At 36.2% G+C, this 20540-nt stretch overlaps 2 protein-coding genes, 1 long non-coding RNA gene and 1 pseudogene across 4 annotated transcripts; 3 read left to right on the top strand and 1 right to left on the bottom strand.

The window, feature by feature from the left end:
* Positions 1 to 559: 559 nt before the first annotated feature.
* Positions 560 to 3650, bottom strand: LOC107600406 (ornithine carbamoyltransferase, mitochondrial-like; annotated as a pseudogene).
* Positions 3651 to 4624: 974 nt separating this feature from the next.
* On the top strand, positions 4625 to 6736 carry LOC107600431 (uncharacterized). 2 transcript variants are annotated; one of them, XR_001610808.1, is made up of 6 exons: positions 4625 to 4839; positions 4915 to 5040; positions 5126 to 5218; positions 5284 to 5340; positions 5842 to 5963; positions 6096 to 6736. It is a non-coding gene; the product is annotated as an uncharacterized lncRNA (long non-coding RNA). The 2 variants fall into 2 exon arrangements; XR_001610807.1 differs by having other exon boundaries at positions 5126 to 5340.
* Positions 6737 to 7617: 881 nt separating this feature from the next.
* On the top strand, positions 7618 to 8032 carry LOC107600429 (glutamic acid-rich protein-like). The gene has a single exon (XM_016292323.1). It carries the CDS (start codon positions 7698 to 7700, stop codon positions 8022 to 8024), a length of 327 nt encoding a protein of 108 aa, XP_016147809.1. The 5' UTR covers positions 7618 to 7697; the 3' UTR covers positions 8025 to 8032.
* Positions 8033 to 9154: 1122 nt separating this feature from the next.
* Positions 9155 to 20007, top strand: LOC107600405 (sushi repeat-containing protein SRPX-like). Its single transcript, XM_016292302.1, has 9 exons — positions 9155 to 9368; positions 14136 to 14183; positions 15335 to 15511; positions 15611 to 15737; positions 15952 to 16073; positions 16964 to 17143; positions 17468 to 17601; positions 19104 to 19225; positions 19390 to 20007. Exons 1-9 carry the CDS (start codon positions 9155 to 9157, stop codon positions 19565 to 19567), a joined length of 1302 nt encoding a protein of 433 aa, XP_016147788.1. The 3' UTR covers positions 19568 to 20007.
* The last annotated feature ends 533 nt before the right edge of the window (positions 20008 to 20540 follow it).

Raw genomic sequence — 20540 nt, 5'->3', positions numbered from 1 at the left:
CTCAGGTGAAGGTGGTTGCGGTGATTGGGAGGTGACTGAGTCTGGCCAATCTGTGACACCTATTCACTCTAAATCACCTTGCACTGCTGGACTGTATTGTTGCCCTGCAGAGTTAGACATGCAAGGGATGATTTAAAGAGTTATCTGTTATGTAAAATGTTTATAAGTGATTTGAGGTGACATAAATGCCAAATCCCATAATTACATAGAAACCTTAAGAGACACAGTGACAGTTATATGGAGACTGAAAATGAGATGTATTGTTGTTGTTTTTGCTGAGTGCATTTTGCAACTCCTTTCTGTTTTGAAAACTTAAATGCAGTGTCCATCCAACCCCTTGTAATTTAAAGACATCTGAATATATCAAATATGATACCACATAGTATTTCTCAAAATGTCACAGCACCCTCTATAGGTCTTAAAGGTATTTGCATCACTGAAATATTTAAATAATTTAATATGTTGTAAAAAGTATTTTTCACACATTAAATCAAAGGATTCATGAATTTAATACAATTGTTTATTTCTGTATTTCTTATTTCTTTCTTAACCCCCCCATTGGCCAATAGTGCTAAATATGATCAATTACAATCACAAAAACAGATAGATGACACTATTCTTGTTCTTAGTGTTTTCCCCCCACATTTTTTTTAAATTTGAGTTTGGGAATTTGTGGCGTATAGTCTGTCAGGATGCACACCATCAAACCCTGGAGAAAACATACAGAAACTATTACTTTACAAACATAAATGCATTAATGATACTCACATGTTTACACATACACTTTACTATAAAGGTCCACTTGCGGTTCTCAGCCTCTGTGAACACAAGGGAACGTGGTGAGTAGAAAACTTCATTGTCTACTTCCTCTGCTTTACATGGGAGACAGTGCAGAAATGTCCAGTCTGGTGCAGCCACACTTCCTGTCTGTCAGCTAGTCAACAGAAACATAAAACTTACCAAAATCGAAATAGACAAAAATAGACCGGATCAGACCAGAAAAAGTTGATGGACATTTCTCTATCTGCATGGTGATCTGGTAACCATGGAAATCTTTTAGTCTCCTCTTCTTCTTCTCCTCTTGGCCCATGCTCACCCAGGTGTCAGTAACCAGCACACTGCACTACTGTCCTGTGCTGCTTATATTGGATCCGTCAGGAATTGCAACTTGGTACCAAGCTACAGCATGAATATCATAATTAGGTAAACACTGCATACTGTAAATGCTTATGCTCACCAAGGCTGCATTTATTTGATCAAAAATGCAAGGGAATAACAGTAATATTGTGAAATATTACAATTTAAATAAACTTTCATATATTTTCAAATGTAATTTAGTCCTGTAATGGCAAAGCTGAATTTGCAGTAGTTATCAGTGTCACATGATCCTTCCCGAAATCATTCTATTCTATTCTTATTATTATCGATAATGAAAATAGTTGTGCTGCTTGATATTATCATGGAAACTGTGATAATGTTTTCATGACTCTTTGATGAATAGAAAGCTCACTGCACAGCATTTTTTTAAAATAGAAATCTGTTGTAACATGAATATCTTTCACTTTTAATAAAATTAATGTTTCCTTGTTGAATAAAAGTATTAATTTCTTTAAAAAATTTATTTGATCAAAAATGCAGGGGAAAAACAGTAATATTGTGAAATATTACAATTTAAATAAACTTTCATATATTTTCAAATGTAATTTAGTCCTGTAATGGCAAAGCTGAATTTGCAGCAGTTATCAGTGTCACATGATCCTTCCCGAAATCATTCTATTCTATTCTTATTATTATCAATAATGAAAATAGTTGTGCTGCTTGATATTATCGTGGAAACTGTGATAATGTTTTCATGACTCTTTGATGAATAGAAAGCTCACTGCACAGCATTTTTTTAAAATAGAAATCTGTTGTAACATGAATATCTTTCACTTTTAATAAAATTAATGTTTCCTTGTTGAATAAAAGTATTAATTTCTTTAAAAAAACAACAACATTTGAATAGTTGTGTATGCATATATAAAACAGATCTGAAAGAGGCGAACCTTGGGTGTGGCCACTTTTAGATTGACACCTAGTTTAGCCAATGACATCATAAAGGAGTGAAGAACATTGTTTCAATCACCTATCCAAGCTAAAGTTAGGCCTTTTAATGAGCCGTAGTGCTCCTGTAAGAGTGGAAAAAAAACACACACGAGTGCATGTACTTGGGTTTATGTGTATGTATGTGTCAGTGAGTGAGTACCTGTAGTGTCAGTAGGTCAGCCAGAATCTGTATAGGGTGGTAGAGGTCAGACAGGCCATTTATGATTGGTATAGAAGCATCTTTGTCCAGGTGCTCCAGAGATGAGTGACTATACACCCGAGCTAACATGAAATCTGCCAAACCAGAGAGCACCCTGCCATACAAACACACCCACATATCAGACCATGTCAAGGCCTCAGTGAATTGAGTCCACACAGTGTTTGCAATGTGTGTGAATTCAGACCTGGCCGTGTCTGTGGTGCTCTCATTGACTCCTAGATGAATATCCTGGGGTGTGAGAAAACATGGATGGCCACCCAACAGAAAAAACCCGAAGAGACAGAGAGAGAGAGATAAACTGTTTGTGTCAAATCTTTTGTTCTGTACCCGTTCCTTTTTATTCATTTTGTTCAGAGACCGCACTGATAAATTTAAGCCCTTTCACTTGCTCAAACTTTGAATGGCACCTGTTTCAGTGGACATGCGGGTCCTAGTGCTCCGCTTCTCAAATATCATGGCACTAGATTTGCCTTGAAGTAATGGGACATACTGTAAATAAAAGTGGAATAAATGAACATTGTTTATTATATCAGTCCTGAAAATGGGAAGATTATTGATCAGTAACTTAGTTGAAGTATATTTTGCAGTACCTCGCCCCTGTGCTTATTCGATTCTTAAGGTCAGCAGAAACCCACAGGATATGTTTAGTTTCCTCTGCATTAAAATCCTTCAGTGTTAGAAAGCTGTGGCCCTTCAGGTTAACACTGTCCAAAGCTGCTTTTCCCACTCTGTGGACATGAAATAGACATGAAACAGACGGAAAATTACTTGAGAATAATAATAAAAAATCAAATACGCTTCATAAAAATTGTAAATAAAATCAAATTAAACAACATTTTAAAATTATTCTAAAAGCAGATTTTATGACTTTATAAATTGAAAGAATATAGTATATATTAAAAATATTTTCCAAGCACAAAGATTATTTAAAATGGTTAAAAACTAAAAAAAAGAAAAAGAAAAACAGAGTCTAAAGAATAAATGTTCCTTAATTACAAAATAAAAATTGAACAAACATTTTAAATGTTTTAAGTGTGTTATGTTAAAAATGTCCATGTTATTAGCCAATTACTCTTTTATTAATTAAAATGTATTAATTGAAAGTCCAATTTTTTTATGCTTAACTGATCAGTTTGTAACGGTCACACACACACACTGGGAGCGCAGGAACGAGCAAGGAGACGAGGAATAAAGTAAATCAAAAAGGTTTTAATGCCATTCTTAAGGTCAGCAGAAACCCACAGGATATGTTTAGTTTCCTCTGCATTAAAATCCTTCAGTGTTAGAAAGCTGTGGCCCTTCAGGTTAACACTGTCCAAAGCTGCTTTTCCCACTCTGTGGACATGAAATAGACATGAAACAGATGGAAAATTACTTGAGAATAATAATAAAAAATTAATTAATTAATAAAAAAAACTCAAATACGCTTCATAAAAATTGTAAATAAAATAAAATTAAACAACATTTTAAAATTATTCTAAAAGCAGATTTTATGACTTTATAAATTGAAAGAATATAGTATATATTAAAAATATTTTCCAAGCACAAAGATTATTTAAAATGGTTAAAAACTAAAAAAAAGAAAAAGAAAAACAGTCTAAAGAATAAATGCTCCTTAATTACAAAATAAAAATTGAACAAACATTTTAAATGTTTTAACTGTGTTATGTTAAAAATGTCCATGTTATTAGCCAATTACTCTTTTATTAATTAAAATTTATTAATTGAAAGTCCAATTTTTTTATGCTTAACTGATCAGTTTGTAACGGTCACACACACACACTGGGAGCGCAGGAACGAGCAAGGAGACGAGGAATAAAGTAAATCAAAAAGGTTTTAATGAAGGCACGTAGGATCACAGGACGGGAGACATCAGGGCTGCGTTCAGCCACGACAAAATGGTGCAAAACGTTTTTTAAACGGAAACGGTGGTGCGTTGAACACCCTGTTCTGATGATGCAAGAGTTGCAACTATGGCAGCTGAGAAGGCCATTCTTTGTGCCAGCTGTCTCTTTAATACCGCGTGGTTTACATACATGTTGCTGCTGATTGGGCTGATATTTTTGACACACCCACCAAACAAGAGAAAACATATCTCAAACCCTGTTGCACACCGTTGCCAGGAAACATGTCGTTCAAACCGGAAACCGTAGCAAAACGTTAAGCACCGGTTTGAGCTTGAACTTGTCACAGGCAAACCAAAATGACACTTAACAGCAGACAGAGAACTGGGAACTGAGAACACTTTAAATACACAGACACCAATGGGACACACCTGGGAGCAAATGAACTAATTAATCAAAACACAGCTGGAGAGGAATACACACAATGAGGACAGGAACAGGGTGGACCAAATAAGGGCAAGGAAGGCACATGAGGAGCAAAGCAACACAAAACACAGACCAGAGTCTAACAAAGTTTCTATACATAGTCAGTCGGGGCTGAACGCAGCCCATGTCTTTGAGCTCCACACAGGCTATTCCTGGAAGCTTTCTAAGGATTTAAATGGACCATCTTGATGAGCTTGTGTGGAGGTTTGCTCTTTGCTCCATGTGAACAAATGTGACTGAGGGCAAATGTTGTACTGAACATATGTTTCCTTATTGCAGAAACAGGTGCTGTATTCACCTTTGGAAAAAGTAAAATAGCAAGCAATGTACCCTGGAGGTTATGGCTAAAGAATGATATACCTATGCACATCTGAAGTGGACAGTCACACTCAGCCTTTGTAACAGGTTGTAATCTCTCTATATTCACCCTGTAATTTTGTAACTGTAGCTATATTTTGTAATAAACGTCTCTTTAATTATCTCTTTTCAGAGCAGGGCCGTATGTTTGCGTTTGGAAATAATAACAGAGGTCAGCTTGGTCTACAAACCAAAGGACCAGTGAATAAACCGATCTGTGTTAAAAGTGAGATGCATGTTGTTTTATAAAGATCATGCTCGTTTTTCTTATTTACCTTCTTATTCGTCCAGCTCTTAAAGGGGAGAGAGCTCAGTTTGTTGCCTGTGGGACTGATCTCGTCAGCACTTGTAAGTAAAGCTTTTAATTCAGAGGCAAACTTTCATGCTGCTGTAACAACTACCAAAATTTTGTGGTTGGTAAGATGTCTTAATGTTTTTAAATCCATCTTATTTCTAATTATAACCCATGTTAAAAACAGTTGTGCTGCTTAATATTTTTGTGGAAACCATGATACATTTTTTCAGAATTATTTTATTAAAAGTTCAAAAGCACTTGGAGTACAAAACCTTTGTAACATTATAAATGTCTTTACTGTCACTTTTGATCAATTTAATTAGTCCTTGCTAAATAAAATTATTAATTTCTTTAAAGGAAAAAAACATCTTACTGACCCCAAATTTTAGAACCTTTGAATAATAGCAGTTTGTCACAGAATTATGAGTAAGATGAAGTGGGTAAGTGAAAATATCTGTGGGGTTTCTCCAGCAAAATTAGATTTTTTTGCAGCTGGAGGAAACAGTGATGGTCAGTTGGGACTGGGCCACTGTAATGACAGCATTTCTTTCCAGTGGCTCCACCCCTTTTGTGACTATGCTCCAATCAAATTGCTCTCTATTACCTAAAGAGCTGAAATTGGGGCAGCCCATTCAGTGGGTCTCATGTGGATACAGACACTCCGCTCTGGTCACAGGTGAGCGCTTGTCAATCAACACTATACATGAACATGAGAACCATGCTGTTATTTATTTTTGAGGAAGTACTTTAAACAGTTTGATTGTCGACGCCCGACTAAATAAATTGTTGGGAATTTTGTATGTTTCAGATAATGGGGATGTTTTTCATGCCATGGCAGAGGAACATTCTTCTGCTACAGCATCACAAAGCAAAATGCAATCCAAAACATACAAAAATCCAGAGTACAAATAATAAATCTAAAAGTCAAGCAGTGGAGGTCAGATTATCTTCAGATAGAATGTCAGCTAAGGAAAAAGAGGGAAGCAGTGAAACATGCAGTACTAATATTGATCCAAGGGACAAGATTTCAAAAGTAGACAAATATAGTAAAGTTCAACATGCAGATTCAAGAGGTCACTGCTCTTGTTGAGATGGAGCAGGAGACCAAGTCAAGTCCAAATGAAATTCAAAAGACTTTCTCCAGAAGTTCTCCAGTTCAGGAAGTTGAACAAGTTAGAACAACGTCCACAAAAGTTCAAGAGGTCAAATCTCCCAAAATCAAAGAGATGGGTATTCAAGTAAGAGTTACAAAAAGGGTCAAGTCACCAGTCAAGGTTCAAGACGTGCCATAGAGGTTAGCAAAGTTGAATTAACACCTCAGGCAGATGCTCAAAGAGACATCAAGCCATCCCTTAGAAATGCTCAAGAGGTCAGATCAACACTGATCGACACACAAGAACAGGGAGACTCAACACCAGTCAAAATTCCAGCTAAAATGCAAAGCACCCCCAAAAAAGGTAAAGAAAAGAATGATGTTGATGCAGAAGAAAGCCCAAGTGAACTTACACCAAAGAAAGCATAAAAGAAGAGATCAGATGTAGAAAGGGCCCCGATGTCAGAAACTTCACCCAAAACACTCAACCCTCTATCATGCAGTTTCCATACCCACACGAATATCTAAAGCAAAAAAGGGAAATCCTGTGGAGTCTGAGAACACAAACTTCCAGCTTAAACCAGCAATGCTAGCACAAGAAACAACAGAAGTCAAAAGGGAAAATGATAGTAAAATACCTCAGAACTACTTTCCCCCAATAAAAAAACGAAAATCGGGGATCAAAAAAAGGCAATCAGCTTCCAACTTGCAGTCTGATCATAAAAATAGCCAGTCACCCACTAATAAAGTGCTTACTGAACAGAAACATGAATTTTCATCTATTAAAAGCTTAGCTCCAGAAAGAGGCCACTCATTTTCCCAGTTTATGGTACAATAACCAATCAGCAACCAATAAATCTTCTGCCACAAAAGAAACTGAATCATCATCTACTAAATTAAGTCCATCGAGTTCATCACCACAACACAAGCAGTCACCACTAAAAGAAAATAAATTAGCCAGAAAAACAGTTGAACCTAGAAAGCCAGACAGGAAGCCTCAGGCTGAGCAGAGCATTATGGGTAGTGTAGTTTCATCACTACCAGCCTTAGCTATAGCAAGTGCTGCACCTCTGATAAAAGCAGCTGAAGTTCTTTCTCAAACCCCATCAGAATCAAGTAGTGAGATGTCCTCACATGCATCAGTGTCCAATGAAACAACAGGAAGCAATGTATTGCTAGAAACGGAAGTGGACCAGGACAGCACAGTTCAGGACATATCAGCAATCGAGGAAACAGATGACAGCATAATCAAACAGCAGAGCACACAAGATGTACAAAACAAGCTTTCAAATGAAAACAGTGAGTGGTTGAGTGGTGATGGGAAAAATAGAGGAAGACGAACATGTGAAGGATAGTGAGACCGAGAGAAATGAAGAGGGAGGTGAAGAAGAGAGTCTTGCTGAGGAAGAAGATGAAAGTGAGGGGGTTGGGCAGGAACAGGAGAACAGTGCTGTTGAAGATGAAGAAGAAAGAGAGAGCGAGAATTATGAAGATAGAGGAGAGAGTGCTCAACAGGGAGAGGAGGACAGGGAAGAAGAGGAAAGTGAGGCAACTGAAAAGGACGAGGACGAGGACGACAGCAATAGCGTACAGAGTAGCAAAAGTGAGGGAGAGATGAGTAAAGGAGGAAAAAAGTGGAGATGAGACTAAAAGAGAAGGAGAGCAGAGTGAGGGACAAGAGAAAGAGGAGGGTGAGGAAGGAGAGGAAGAGGAGGAAAAAGATGAAGAGAGTGGTGGTGAAGACAAGGAAGAAGAGAGGGAGAGCTGGGATGAGGGGAGTGAGAGAGAAGTGGAAGACAAGGAGAAAACAGATGCAGAGGAGGAGCAGGAAGGAGAGAGCAGTAATGAGGAGAAAATGGAAGCAGGTGAACAATCTGAAAGTGACAATGAAAATAAGAATGAGAGATCAGATGAAGAGGAAGGAGAGAGTGAAGAAAAGGATGAGAATGAGGAAGAGGAGGAAGAGAATGAGACAGTGGAAGGACAGGGAGAACAGGAAGAAAAGGGAGAAGAAGTGAGTGAGGAAGAGGATGAGGTAGGAAATGAAGATGAGGAAGAAAATCAAGAAGAAGAGAGTGATAATGAAGAGGAGGAGGAAAACAGAGATCGGGCAAAAGAAGAGGAGGAGGGTGAAGAAGACAAGGAAGAGGAGGTGGATGAAAAAGAAAATGAAGAACTGAAAGACAAGAATGATGGATTCACAAACAGGAGTGATGAAGAGGAGAGTGTGAGAGAAAAATAAGAGTGACAGAATGAGGTGGAAGCTGAAGATGAGGAAAAAATGTCAGAGACAAATGGAGATGAAGATAGAGAAAAACAAGAATGGAAAGAACAGATTGAGGAAGAGGATGGAGAAAAAGAAGAGGACAAAAAAAAGGGAAAATGGATAGAGGTGAAAATAAGTTTAGAGAAGAGAATCTTGACGTTTCAGAGACAGAGATGACGAAGATGATGAGGGAGACAAGCTGAATGAAAAGAAGGAAGAAAATAATGAGGAAGAAAGTGGAAGTGAGGAAGAAGCAGAAGAGGAAGAAATAGAGAAGAAGGAAGAGAATAAAATAACAGAGAGAAGTCAGAGGAAACAGAGAGAAACTAATGAGGAAGAAAAGGAGGAAGGTGAAGAAGTAGAAGAAGAAGAGGAGGAAGAAACAGAGCAGAAAGTAAAGAATATAAAAACAGAGAAAAACAGGAGGAAACTGAGAGAAACTAGTGAATAGGAAGAAGAGAGTGAGGAAGAGGAGGAAGAAACCGAGCAGGAAGAACACCCGAGAAAAATGAGAGGAAACATAGAGAAACTAGTGAAGAGGAAGAAGAACAAGAAGAAGAGGAGGAAGAGGAAGAAGGTGAGGAGGAAGACAAAAGTGAGGAAGAAGAGGAAGAAAAGACCAAAAAAGTACCGAAACAGAAAGCCAAAGCAGATGTTACCTCCGGTAAGCAAACAGGTAGTGGTGCTCAGGACCCTCAGTTCTGGAACAACGTCCTACCACAGTATCTAAACCTTAAGTGATCCCAAAGTGTGCAGCGCACTACAAACACACAGACCACCCTGAACATTACATTTACATTTACATTTACATTTAGGCATTTAGCAGATGCTTTTATCCAAAGCGACTTACAAATGAGGACAATAAAAGCAGTCAAAACTAACAAAAGAGCAACAATATATAAGTGCAAATGACAAGTCTCGGTTAGCCTAACGCAGTACACAAGCACGGTGTGTGTATATATATATATATATATATTATACACTACTTAGTTACTTTTTATGGAAAGTAATGCGTTACGTTACTTTTACGTAACTTTTTTAATCTGGAGAGGGCTTACTTGTTTGTTTTTAAAATAAAAAGTTATATTTTTGGCAAATATAAAAGCCTTTTCGCACCAAAAGTGAAATGAATGCGCCTCAGGCTGAAGGGAAAGTAAATTTACATCCGTACAGTAGAAGTCACTGAACTCTTTCATATAAAAAGGCACTGATGACTTGTCACCAGTAGGACACTGCGCTCCCGGTTGATCTGCTCAATACTGATGATTCTGACACATCTTTTGAGTGCTTCCTCTTTAAAAAAATCTTTAAAGAATTAGTGGTGTATAAATAATGTAATGTCTTCTGGAAGTGGGCCAGCAGAGTGTCTGCAGAGTCAGCAAGGCTTTACTGGGATGACTGTCAGCATTTACAATATTTCCAAAGACGCAGACTTGTTCACTGGTCTCATTCATCCTTTTCGGACAATTGATTTTTGTGATATATACACACACACACACACACACACACACACACACACACACACACACACACTGCAGAAGTCATTTCAACACACTTCAGCAATAAAAAAGACACAAATGTTTGTCTAGACTCTAGAGTAATGTTTGCTTATAATTATGGTTGAACTGGATCATCGAAGGTCAGAAGCAAAGACATTGTTTAATAGAATGGTATTAAATGCATAAAGGATATTTGTGTTGTTTAACATTTAATTATTGCAGGTTTGCGTCATATTCTGAGTTGCATTATTTTTATTCATTTTGAGGAATACTGAATCTGTTTTTTTTGTTTGTTTTTTGTGAGTGAGATTAATTAATGCATATTCATATTTATTTTAGAACTACAGTAACATCTGATTTCTCTCAACATGGGGACAGGAGAGCTGTCAATCAATAAATTGAAAAAAATTGTAACTTGCGTTACTTATTTGAAAAAGTAACTCAGATATTCTCTTGTAAATTAAAAAGTAATGCGTTACTTTACTAGTTACTTGAAAAAAGTAATCTGATTACGTAACTCGTGTTACTTGTAATGCGTTACCCCCAACACTGTATATATATTTGTATATAATAATTATTTACTCATTCATTGAGCATGCATATATAGTAGTAGATTATATTTTAATAATGTAGATAGTTTTATATTTTTAATTCCATGCACATTTAAAATGAGCAGTTTATCATCCTCTCATTTAGATAATTGATTAATTAATTTAGATATCTCACTTTGATAGTTGATACCATACACTTTCAAAATGAGCAGTTTGTACATTATCCTCTATGTTGGCAACAAAGGGACTGTACAAATATTATTAATAATAAAACTAAACAACTTTTAGGCAAGTTGTTATGTGCCTACTCGAGGATAATATTTCTGTCAAATTGTGTCTCAAATAAATTGCTTTAAAAGTCTCAAATCAACAGAATAAAATACTAATCATAGAATATGATACAATGACACTGAATTAGAAATTCTACATGCAAATTATGGATCAACTAGTAATAAATCATCACTGGAGGCATGTATTGATATGCTGATGTTGTACTACTCGGTCCCTCAGGCTTTGACACACTGATACATAGCTGTTTTTATAATGATCTGTTAGTATGGGGTCTGGATCAGATATTTGGAAATGTGACTCTGAATTTTTGATATTTTTCACATTATAGGGAAAAAAAAGCTTTTTTCAGGGCTGGAGGCTCTGTCCACTTTTCCATTGCCAGATTATGGTTGCTTGATGCCTGATGTACCTGATGTAGCCTCATGTCACATATTAAGCCAATCCATATGACCTTTTTAGGCATTTGTAGCATTTTAATCTACTTTGTGTTTTGGTTTATATTTGTATCAGTCTGGGGTGCGTTTCCCAAAAGCAACTGTGGTCGCAAGTTCCATCGTTACCAACTGATTTCAATCGAACTAACCATAGTTAGCTAACAATGCTTTTAGGAAACGCACCCCTGGTTGGCTGGTAAGGGGGCTCTTTTTTGGAGTATTTTGTGTATATTAGTAAGAACAAAAAGTACACTTTGCTTCCAGAAAACATTGTTTATATTCCAGCAGAAGCAGAATATATCCCTTCAAAACTTGGTTTCTCGGTCCAAGATTTTTTGTTTAGAGAATAAATTGAAAAAGCAAAGAGACTTGCTTGGACTCGATTAGACATGTGAATTTCCTGTGCTGCTGGAAACACAATTCAAGAAGCTGAAGAGATGCATGTGTTGTGGTGGTAGAACTATAATTGCTCTTTTGGTCCATTTCGAGGACCGTTAAGAGTTAAATCACAAATGCAAATGTAATTCAGTAAAATGTTGACTGTGTGAGGTTGTGGCTCGTGTCATTGGGTTTTAGGTTGTGGTTGTGTTCCAGACTTTAATTTGTAAATACACTGGAGGTCCGATTTACAAGTACAAGACCATCAGACTCACATATTGGCTTTATTTGCATGTGTAAAGTAAATGTCAGTAAAATAAATTACGTTGTTCAAGGCTTTGGTGAATTACCTCAAATTATGTGCATTGTTTATTCACAAAGACTGGGTGGTTATTTGTGTTTGTGTATTTTATGGCCTTGTGAACACAAACACAGGCTCATGCTGGCTAAAACATGAGCATATGTTACAAGATTAAGACAGAACAGACGCTGACTGTCCACACTGTCCTGACTTGAATCAGTGAATTTCATGTGCTTTTAAGTAGTTGTAAAATGCCCACTGCTCAAACTTGAATTAAACTGTCTGAACTAATTGTTTTGACTAATTTACAAAACTTTAAGTGAGCTAGCTTGTTGCATATGAGAGAAAAAAGATCATAAGTTGAGAATTTGACCCTGTTGTTGTTGCTTCATTTAAATGTTGATCTAAAACAATAGTTTCAAAATAGAAAAGGAAAGTTCATTAAGACAAACTTTGCAAAGTTGATCTGTATGTTTGCTAATGTGTGCTGATATTGTGCTAAGGGGTTCTGGATGATTGATAGGCCATTTTGCGGTGGCTGATAGTTGGATATGAACATAATTAGTCTGTACTTGACTGTCAGATTGTAGAATGAGGTTAACTAACTTCCACACAAATAGGAGTTGTGAATCTGTGAGGCTGGAGCTGCTGCAGACACTGAACATGGGGAGCCTGAGGGATATTACTTTCTGATGACTTATGACTGCAGAACGTCCATCCAAGAGTGAACTTTTTTTAAGCTAAACATTGTAGAAGTTGTACAAAAGAAATCTTTTGTGATCCTCAGGACTGTGGTAAAACAGAAGGTGCAGCAGAAGCTAAATGGTTTAGTCAACAAAGTTTTCTTAAGTGGAAACTCCCTCCATTTGAAGTATTTATACCTGTGTGTGTGTGTGTGTGTGAGAGAGAGAGAGAGAGAGAGAGAGAGAGAGCGAAACTGAGCCAAGTCAGTGAGTATTCTGGGTTACACAGCATTCTGCTTAACAGAATGGAACAGGAAAACTCATCTGCCAAATGGAGCGAAAACACACACACCTACACACATGATCCCTGTGGAGTGTTTTCCATGATAGAAGTTGGAAAACTGTAGTCCTGTCATGATTCGCCTCTAGCTCTGAATTAGCATTGTGTGTCCGTGTGTGTGCTGCTGAGTCTCTTGAGGTCTTGTTACTGCATCAGAGGGAGCTTTGATCTAACTTGCTGTGTGATCTGCCATCCACACACTTACACACTCACAAGAGACAAAAGGACAGAACTAGAGGGAATAAAAAGTCAAATCAGCATCAATTTATGCATTGAATGCAGGCTCTTGTTTTTTGTGTTTGATCCCAGTCAAAGAGAGTGATCTGTGAGGAGGGCTAATGGAGTTTTCCATTATATATATATATTTTTAAAGCTAGCCTTGTTTTACGTTTCTGGATAACTTACTTTCAGATTACAGTAAGTACAAGTCACAGAATTAGATGGAATAGAACACTGAAAAGTTACAAAATGATAAATAAATCCAAAAAAAGTGTGGGTGGGGGGTATACATTAAATACATACACTGCATACAGTAAAACAGAAAAAACAAAGTTGAACATTCCGTGTTATTATCAATGTTTAAAACAACTTAATATTGTTGTGGAAAATGTGATTTTCCTTTTTCTTAAAATTCTTTGACGAATTGAAAGTTCAACAAAACAGCATTTTGAAACTGAAACGTTTTGTATCAATTATATAAAAGTTGCTACTGACACTTTTCAATTTAATGCATCCTTGCTGACTAAAACTGTTCATTTCTTTAAAATAATTTAAATAAATCTCACTGACCCCAAACATTTGAACGGTGGTGTACACAATTACACGTTTTTATTCTGAGATTTACATATGTTAGCAAACTGAACTTAAAAATATTACAACAAAAAACCAAACTGTGGTTTGCTTAGTTCTAATATAGTCTTCCAGAGTACAAATGATTCTAGTTGAGCTGAATCTGAAATTCTGCGGTCATGCCAGCTCTTTCTTGCTTTTGCTGTCCTAAACTGTTTTGCAGGCTCTGGATACTGGCCATACACTGATGATGAAGATGTGCGATACACAGGTGAACACACACAAAAAATAATTAAAAAGACCCCGAACTTTTGAACAGTAGTGTACTGTATTTTTTTAAAGATGATTTCTATATTAGTAATTGGTAAACCTAAAATTGTGTTTTCAATTTGCTTTATTATATGTGACCCTGGACCACAAAACCTTAAGTCTTAAGTCACTGGGGTATATTTGTAGCAATAGCCAAAAATACATTGTATGGGTCAAAATTATAGATTTTTCTTTTATGCCAAAAAATCATTAGGATATTAAGTAACGATCATGTTCCATGAAGATATTTTGTAAATGTCCTACTGTAAATATATTAAAACTTTATTTTTGATTAGTAATATGCATTGCTAAGAACTTCATTTGGACAACTTTAAAGGCAATTTTCTCAATATTTTGATTTTTTTGCACCCTCAGATTCCAGATTTTCAAATAGTTGTATCTCGGCCAAATATTGTCCTAACAAACCATACATCAATGTAAAGCTTATTTATTCAGCTTTCAGGATCTCAATTTCGAAAAATTTACCCTTATGACTGGTTTTGTGGTCCAGCCTTTATTCAGCCTTAAAGCTAGCCTTGTTTTACGTTTCTGGATAACTTACTTTCAGATTATAGTAAGTACAAGTCACAGAATTAGATGGAATAGAACACTGAAACCTATTTCTGTTGGAGAACATTTATGTATTTTTTTCTGGGGTCACATATATTTTTATTAACTGATTATTTTGATTACCAAATTGAAATTTTATTAATTTGTTCAGCCACATGCTGAAGGTTTGATAGCTTTATTAATTTTTATCAAATAATTTACCGATTGCTCAGTTGATTTTTATTTTTTATTTCTTAATCATCTTTATGAATTGCTCAAATGATTATTGAGCGTCACATTTGGACCCCCAAACTTACCCTACTCACTGCTGTGTGTGTGCACTTGGATGAGTTAAATGCAGAGCAGCACAAATTCCAAGTATGGGTCACCATACTTGGCCACACATCACTTCACTTCGCAAACCTGAAGGCATATCAAGACACAATCTAGTACTATCAACCACATGTCAATCAGCAGCTATATGACACATGAATTTATTTGGATTGGCAGAAGTGATTGTCCATTGATAATCCATTTTCACCAGGGCATGAATTATGTTTACAGAAGTCCGCTGTCTTAAACTGGCCATGCCATCTAATGGAGGTTATAAGTGTTCAGACGGATCATACTTCAACTCCCGCTGCCAGTTTTTCTGCTCACCGGGATACACACTTCGAGGAGACCTCAGCGCCTCCTGTCAAAGCAGCAGAACGTGGAGCGGTGGCAACAGTGTGTGTGTGGGTGGGTTTTCATTGAGCACTCATTAATATTTATTTACAGATATGGATCCATAACATAGTATTTAGGTGGAGAGGCATGTAAAGGTGTTTTCTGTCTCAGATGTGGATCCCCCAGTTATTACGTGTCCTAATATAAAGGAGAAGACTGCTGAACCAGGGAAACTCACCGCCAAAGTGACGTGGGACACACCAGAGGGCAAAGACACGGCAGACGGCATCCTAACAGAGTCAGTGTAACAGTTTTATCCTCACCATATATGAAAGTAACCATGGCAACGGGCAAATTCAGGTCTTAATGCAAAAATATTTGACCGATCAATGCCACAATTGAGAATCAAGTAATTTCTAGCTGAATTCAGATTTAAATCTAATCAGTCTAATAAAACTAATCCAGATTCTTGTTGTGAGAAAGATACTTTTTTTTGTTTGTTTGTGTTGTAGTGTTATACTGAAAGGAAAGCCGTCAGGCACGCACATCCCAGAAGGGAATCATAAATTATCATACACTGTGTTTGACCGTGCTGAGAACAAGGCGACCTGCAGGTTCAATGTCCGAGTGAGAGGTGAGTTCTTTTGAAACTTTAGCTTTCTAAGCTACAAGTTACTCATGTTTAAAGTAATCAAAATACAGTCAAACAATTCTTAAAAAATTCTTAGCTAAATTATGAGCATCTAAGAAATGTTAGCTACAAATCCTCAGAATTTTTTTTAATTTGGCAACATCTATGTAAATATATACACTACCACTCAAAAGTTTGGTTTTGAAAGAAGTCTCTTATGCTCACTTTTTTTCACTTGGTTTGATACAGTTGAACAGTAATGTTGTGAAATATTATAACACTTTAAAATAACTGTTTCTATTATAATATATTTAAAAATGTAATTTATTCTTGTGATGGCAGAGCTGAATTTTCAGCAGTCATTAACCCAGCCTTGTGTGTCACATGTTTTTTCTGATTTTTTTTCTCATACGCTTATTTGCTGCTCAAGAAACAATTCTTCTTTTGATCAATGTTGAAAACAGTTGTGTGGTTTAATATTTTTGTCGAAACTGTGATAAATGAATTGCAGGATTCTTTGAAGAATAGACAGTGCAAGAGAGCAGCATTTATTTGAAATGGAAATATTTTGTAATGTTATAAATGTATTTACTGTAACTTTATTGTGTCAAGTTTATGCATCCTTGCTAAATAAATGTAAAGTTCTTTCAAAAAAATCTTGCAGAGCCCAAACTTTTGAGCAATAGTGCAGTTATCTGATGATATAATGTAAGCGACTACTGAATGGAAAAAATTATTTAATTTTTTTTACTGAAAAAGCTAAGTTGTTTTGAGAACTGGTAAACTACTCTCACATTACTGAAAAAATGTCATTGGTTTATTTAGTTGCAGAACATTGCATAATGTGCTGGCATTGTGGTGGCATTGATGTGTGTGTTATGTGCATGTTGCAGTGCGTCGCTGTACTCCTCTCTCTGTCCCTGACAATGGATGGATGAAATGTGACAGTGCGGCTGATAATTACGGGGCCACGTGTGAATTCCGCTGTCTGGGTGGCTATGAGCTGAGGGGCAGCGCCGCCAGAGTCTGCCAATTTAACATGGAGTGGTCTGGCCTGGAGACTTCTTGTGCTCGTAGGCAAAAACACATTAACACCTCACAAACACTTACAGTCAGCTTAGCTAGAGAAATTCCTTGCATTATACATTATACTTCATTATATTTAAGATTACATTGCATTCCTGAATTCCTGAATGATGCTGCTTATTCAGGTAAAATATTCAAATGTAATATTGTAAGGCAGATTGTTAGAATAAACGATGGCAGAATTTTTATGACAGAATTATTCATTTTATTCTTATGAGATTAAACCTCACAAATCGTGTAAAATTCATGATCTTGCTCTTCCTGTCCTGCCCTCTGGTGAATAACATCATAATCATTTGTTTTATTAAAAGCCATGAATATTAATGTTGGTGTGCGGTCTGCTGCTGCATTACTGGACCAGTTCTATGAGAAACGCCGTGTTCTGATAATCTCCGCCCCCTCAGCTGCCAATCACTACTACAGATTCCAAATGACTAATTTACAGGTATAAGATCAATATCTGCCTTTTTATTCTACATTGACTTGCAGACTAAGGGCTGAGAGTCAGTGTGAGATCTTGTACTTTTTTTTGTAAAAAAATAATAATTTGTGTGTGTGTATATATATACTGTATATATATATACAGTATATATATACAGTATATATATATACAGTAATACTTAGGATCATGTGATATTTCAGTTTTTCTTTTTTAATAAATCTGCAAAAATGTCAACAATTCTGTGTTTTTCTGTCAATATGGGGTGCTGTGTGTACATTAATGAGGAAAAAAAATTAACTTAAATGATTTTAGCAAATGGCTGCAATATAACAAAGAGTGAAAAATTTAAGGGGGTCTGAATACTTTCCGTACCCACTGTATATATAGAGAGAGAGAGAGATAAATATTTATAAATGTACATAGAAACTTATTTTTTAAATAAATACACATACACACACACACACACACACACATATATATAGACAATATTGATAAGTCTTACAATAATTTGTACAATTAAGGAACAAAAATAACAATACAACTCAATTCAATAAAATTCATTTATAATTTACATTTGAAATATATTTAGTAAATATATAATATTAATGTGTACATATTGTTAAGATTCATGATAAATACTTAAAATTAAAATTTAAAATGTACAATATATTTAGTGAGTATATAACATTAACATGTATGTGACGAGAGGGCCCGGGGCCGAGAGCAGTGGGAAAGGAGCGAGGTCGGTGGAGAAAATGCTAATGCACAACACCTGCGCCACTCACCGGTCTCGAGTCCCACGGAGGAGCTCCGGAAGGATAAAAGGAGGAGTGATGACAGTGTTGGATGAGAGAGGACCAGGCCTGGACTTTATTTTGTGTTTTGTGTGCGGCAGTCGTCCGCAAGGGGCTGCCGCTTTACTTTAGTTTTGTGTTTGTTTATTTTATTAAAGTTTTAAATGTTCGCCGGTTCCAGCCTCCTTCTTCCCGGGTTTCGGCACCAATGTAACAACGTGGAAGAAGGAGGTCGGGAAGAAGGAGGTGGGAAGAAGGAGGCGGGAACCGGCGAATGTTCAAAGAAACAGGTGTTGTGCGCAGGTGTTGTGCATTAGCATTTTCTCCACCGGCCTCGCTCCGTTCCCACGGCTCTCGGCCCCGGCCCTCTCGTCACAATGTACAAAATATCTATCTATCTACATGTGTGTATTTGTTTTTTTTATAAATATATATTATATAATATATATTGATAATGTTGATCTGATGAATGTATAATTACAAGTTACTTTAAAATTTACTATATATATATATATATATATATATATATATATATAACATTAACATGTTCAAATGATGGTATAGATTATACTTTAATATACAAATGATTGTAAGATTAATCTCTCTCATATAAAGAGAGAGAGAGATATAGATTAATTTTACAATACTGTGTAAGATTATACATAAATAAGCAACTAAACTGGAATGATTTGTGTTGTGTGTGTGGTTTAGCATGCCCAGTGTGGTCTGGACTTGAGACATGTGACAGTGATTGAGTTGGTGGGGGTTTATCCAGCTCAGATTGGCCGCATCAGACACAGACCTATCCCTCCAGGACTAGCTCTACAACTCAGGTACTTCATTACTGTATTTCAGTCACTTGATTCATTTTCTTCAAATGCTGTTTTGTATATAATTTCAAGAACTTATGAGGAGCTTTTAGTTAATTGATTCCAATATTAAACACATCACAATGTACATCTAAACTAAACGTGTGTGTTTTGTTTGTGTGGGGCAGGTTGCTGCTGCAGCTGTCTCAGAACTCATTTAACATGGTGCTGCTGGACAAACAGGGAGTGGATAAGCAGCGCTACACTTTCCCCATCACAGCAGCAGAGATCTTTACCACCATTGACACATTTCCGCTCCGCACCGAGGAGGCCACACTACAGAAAGAGGCTGGACAGAGCTGCTAGATGTATATATACAGTACACACACTTACATCTGATCCTACTGGGTATAAAGCTACCAAACTACACAAGAGAGAGTCTGGTTAGAGCTGCTACATCTTTATCACATATTGAAAACATACACACATCTCTAAACATGAGTATTTGTTGTTTGTCTTTTTTATGACGCTCTACTCTATTTTATTTGCCTGGTGTCTCTATTTATGTCAGAGTGGACAGTCTACTTTTTTAAAGAAATTCTATCAAAGCAATATTATGGCAATAAAGGCCTGTTTGATGATTGACATTTGAGAGCATGGGACTCAGCTTTCTTAAAATGCCAGTCATGTTTATCTTAATTCTCTAGTTTGTCAAATAAATATGCTCAAATTGAATAGAGTACAACAGAGGAATGATAAATAGGTTTTCAATTTATTATATATGGAATAATGTATTAAATGTTACAGTGGTGAAAAAGGGAGAAGGCTAACATTATTGGAAGCACTTTGGCATAGTGTTTTATTGCAATTTCTTACAAGAAATACAAGAATTTGAGATAAAAAAAAAAAGTTAAACACAAGATCAGCCACATTTGCCACCAAAATAAATAAATTACATTTTAAAATAGATTAAAACTGAAAAGTTATTTTAAATTGAAATAATATTTGTACTGTATTTTTGATCAAATAAATGCAGCCATTATGAGCATAAGACTTCTTTCAAATAATATACAGTGGGTACGGAAAGTATTCAGACCCCTTTAAATTTTTCACTCTTTGTTATATTGGAGCCATTTGCTAAAATCATTTAAGTAAATTTTTTTCCCTCATTAATGTACACACAGCACCCCATATTGACAGAAAAACACAGAATTGTTGACATTTTTGCAGATTTATTAAAAAAGAAAAACTGAAATGTCACATGGTCCTAAGTATTCAGACCCTTTCCTCAGTATTTAGTAGAAGCACCTTTTTGATCGAATACAGCCATGAGTCTTTT

This window comes from Sinocyclocheilus grahami, unplaced genomic scaffold, assembly GCF_001515645.1.
Source record: "Sinocyclocheilus grahami isolate Dianchi unplaced genomic scaffold, SAMN03320097.WGS_v1.1 scaffold283.1, whole genome shotgun sequence".
NCBI classification, from domain to species: Eukaryota; Metazoa; Chordata; class Actinopteri; order Cypriniformes; family Cyprinidae; genus Sinocyclocheilus; species Sinocyclocheilus grahami.
Note: the sequence above shows the minus strand (reverse complement) of the source record. Positions and strands in the feature narration are given on the sequence as shown.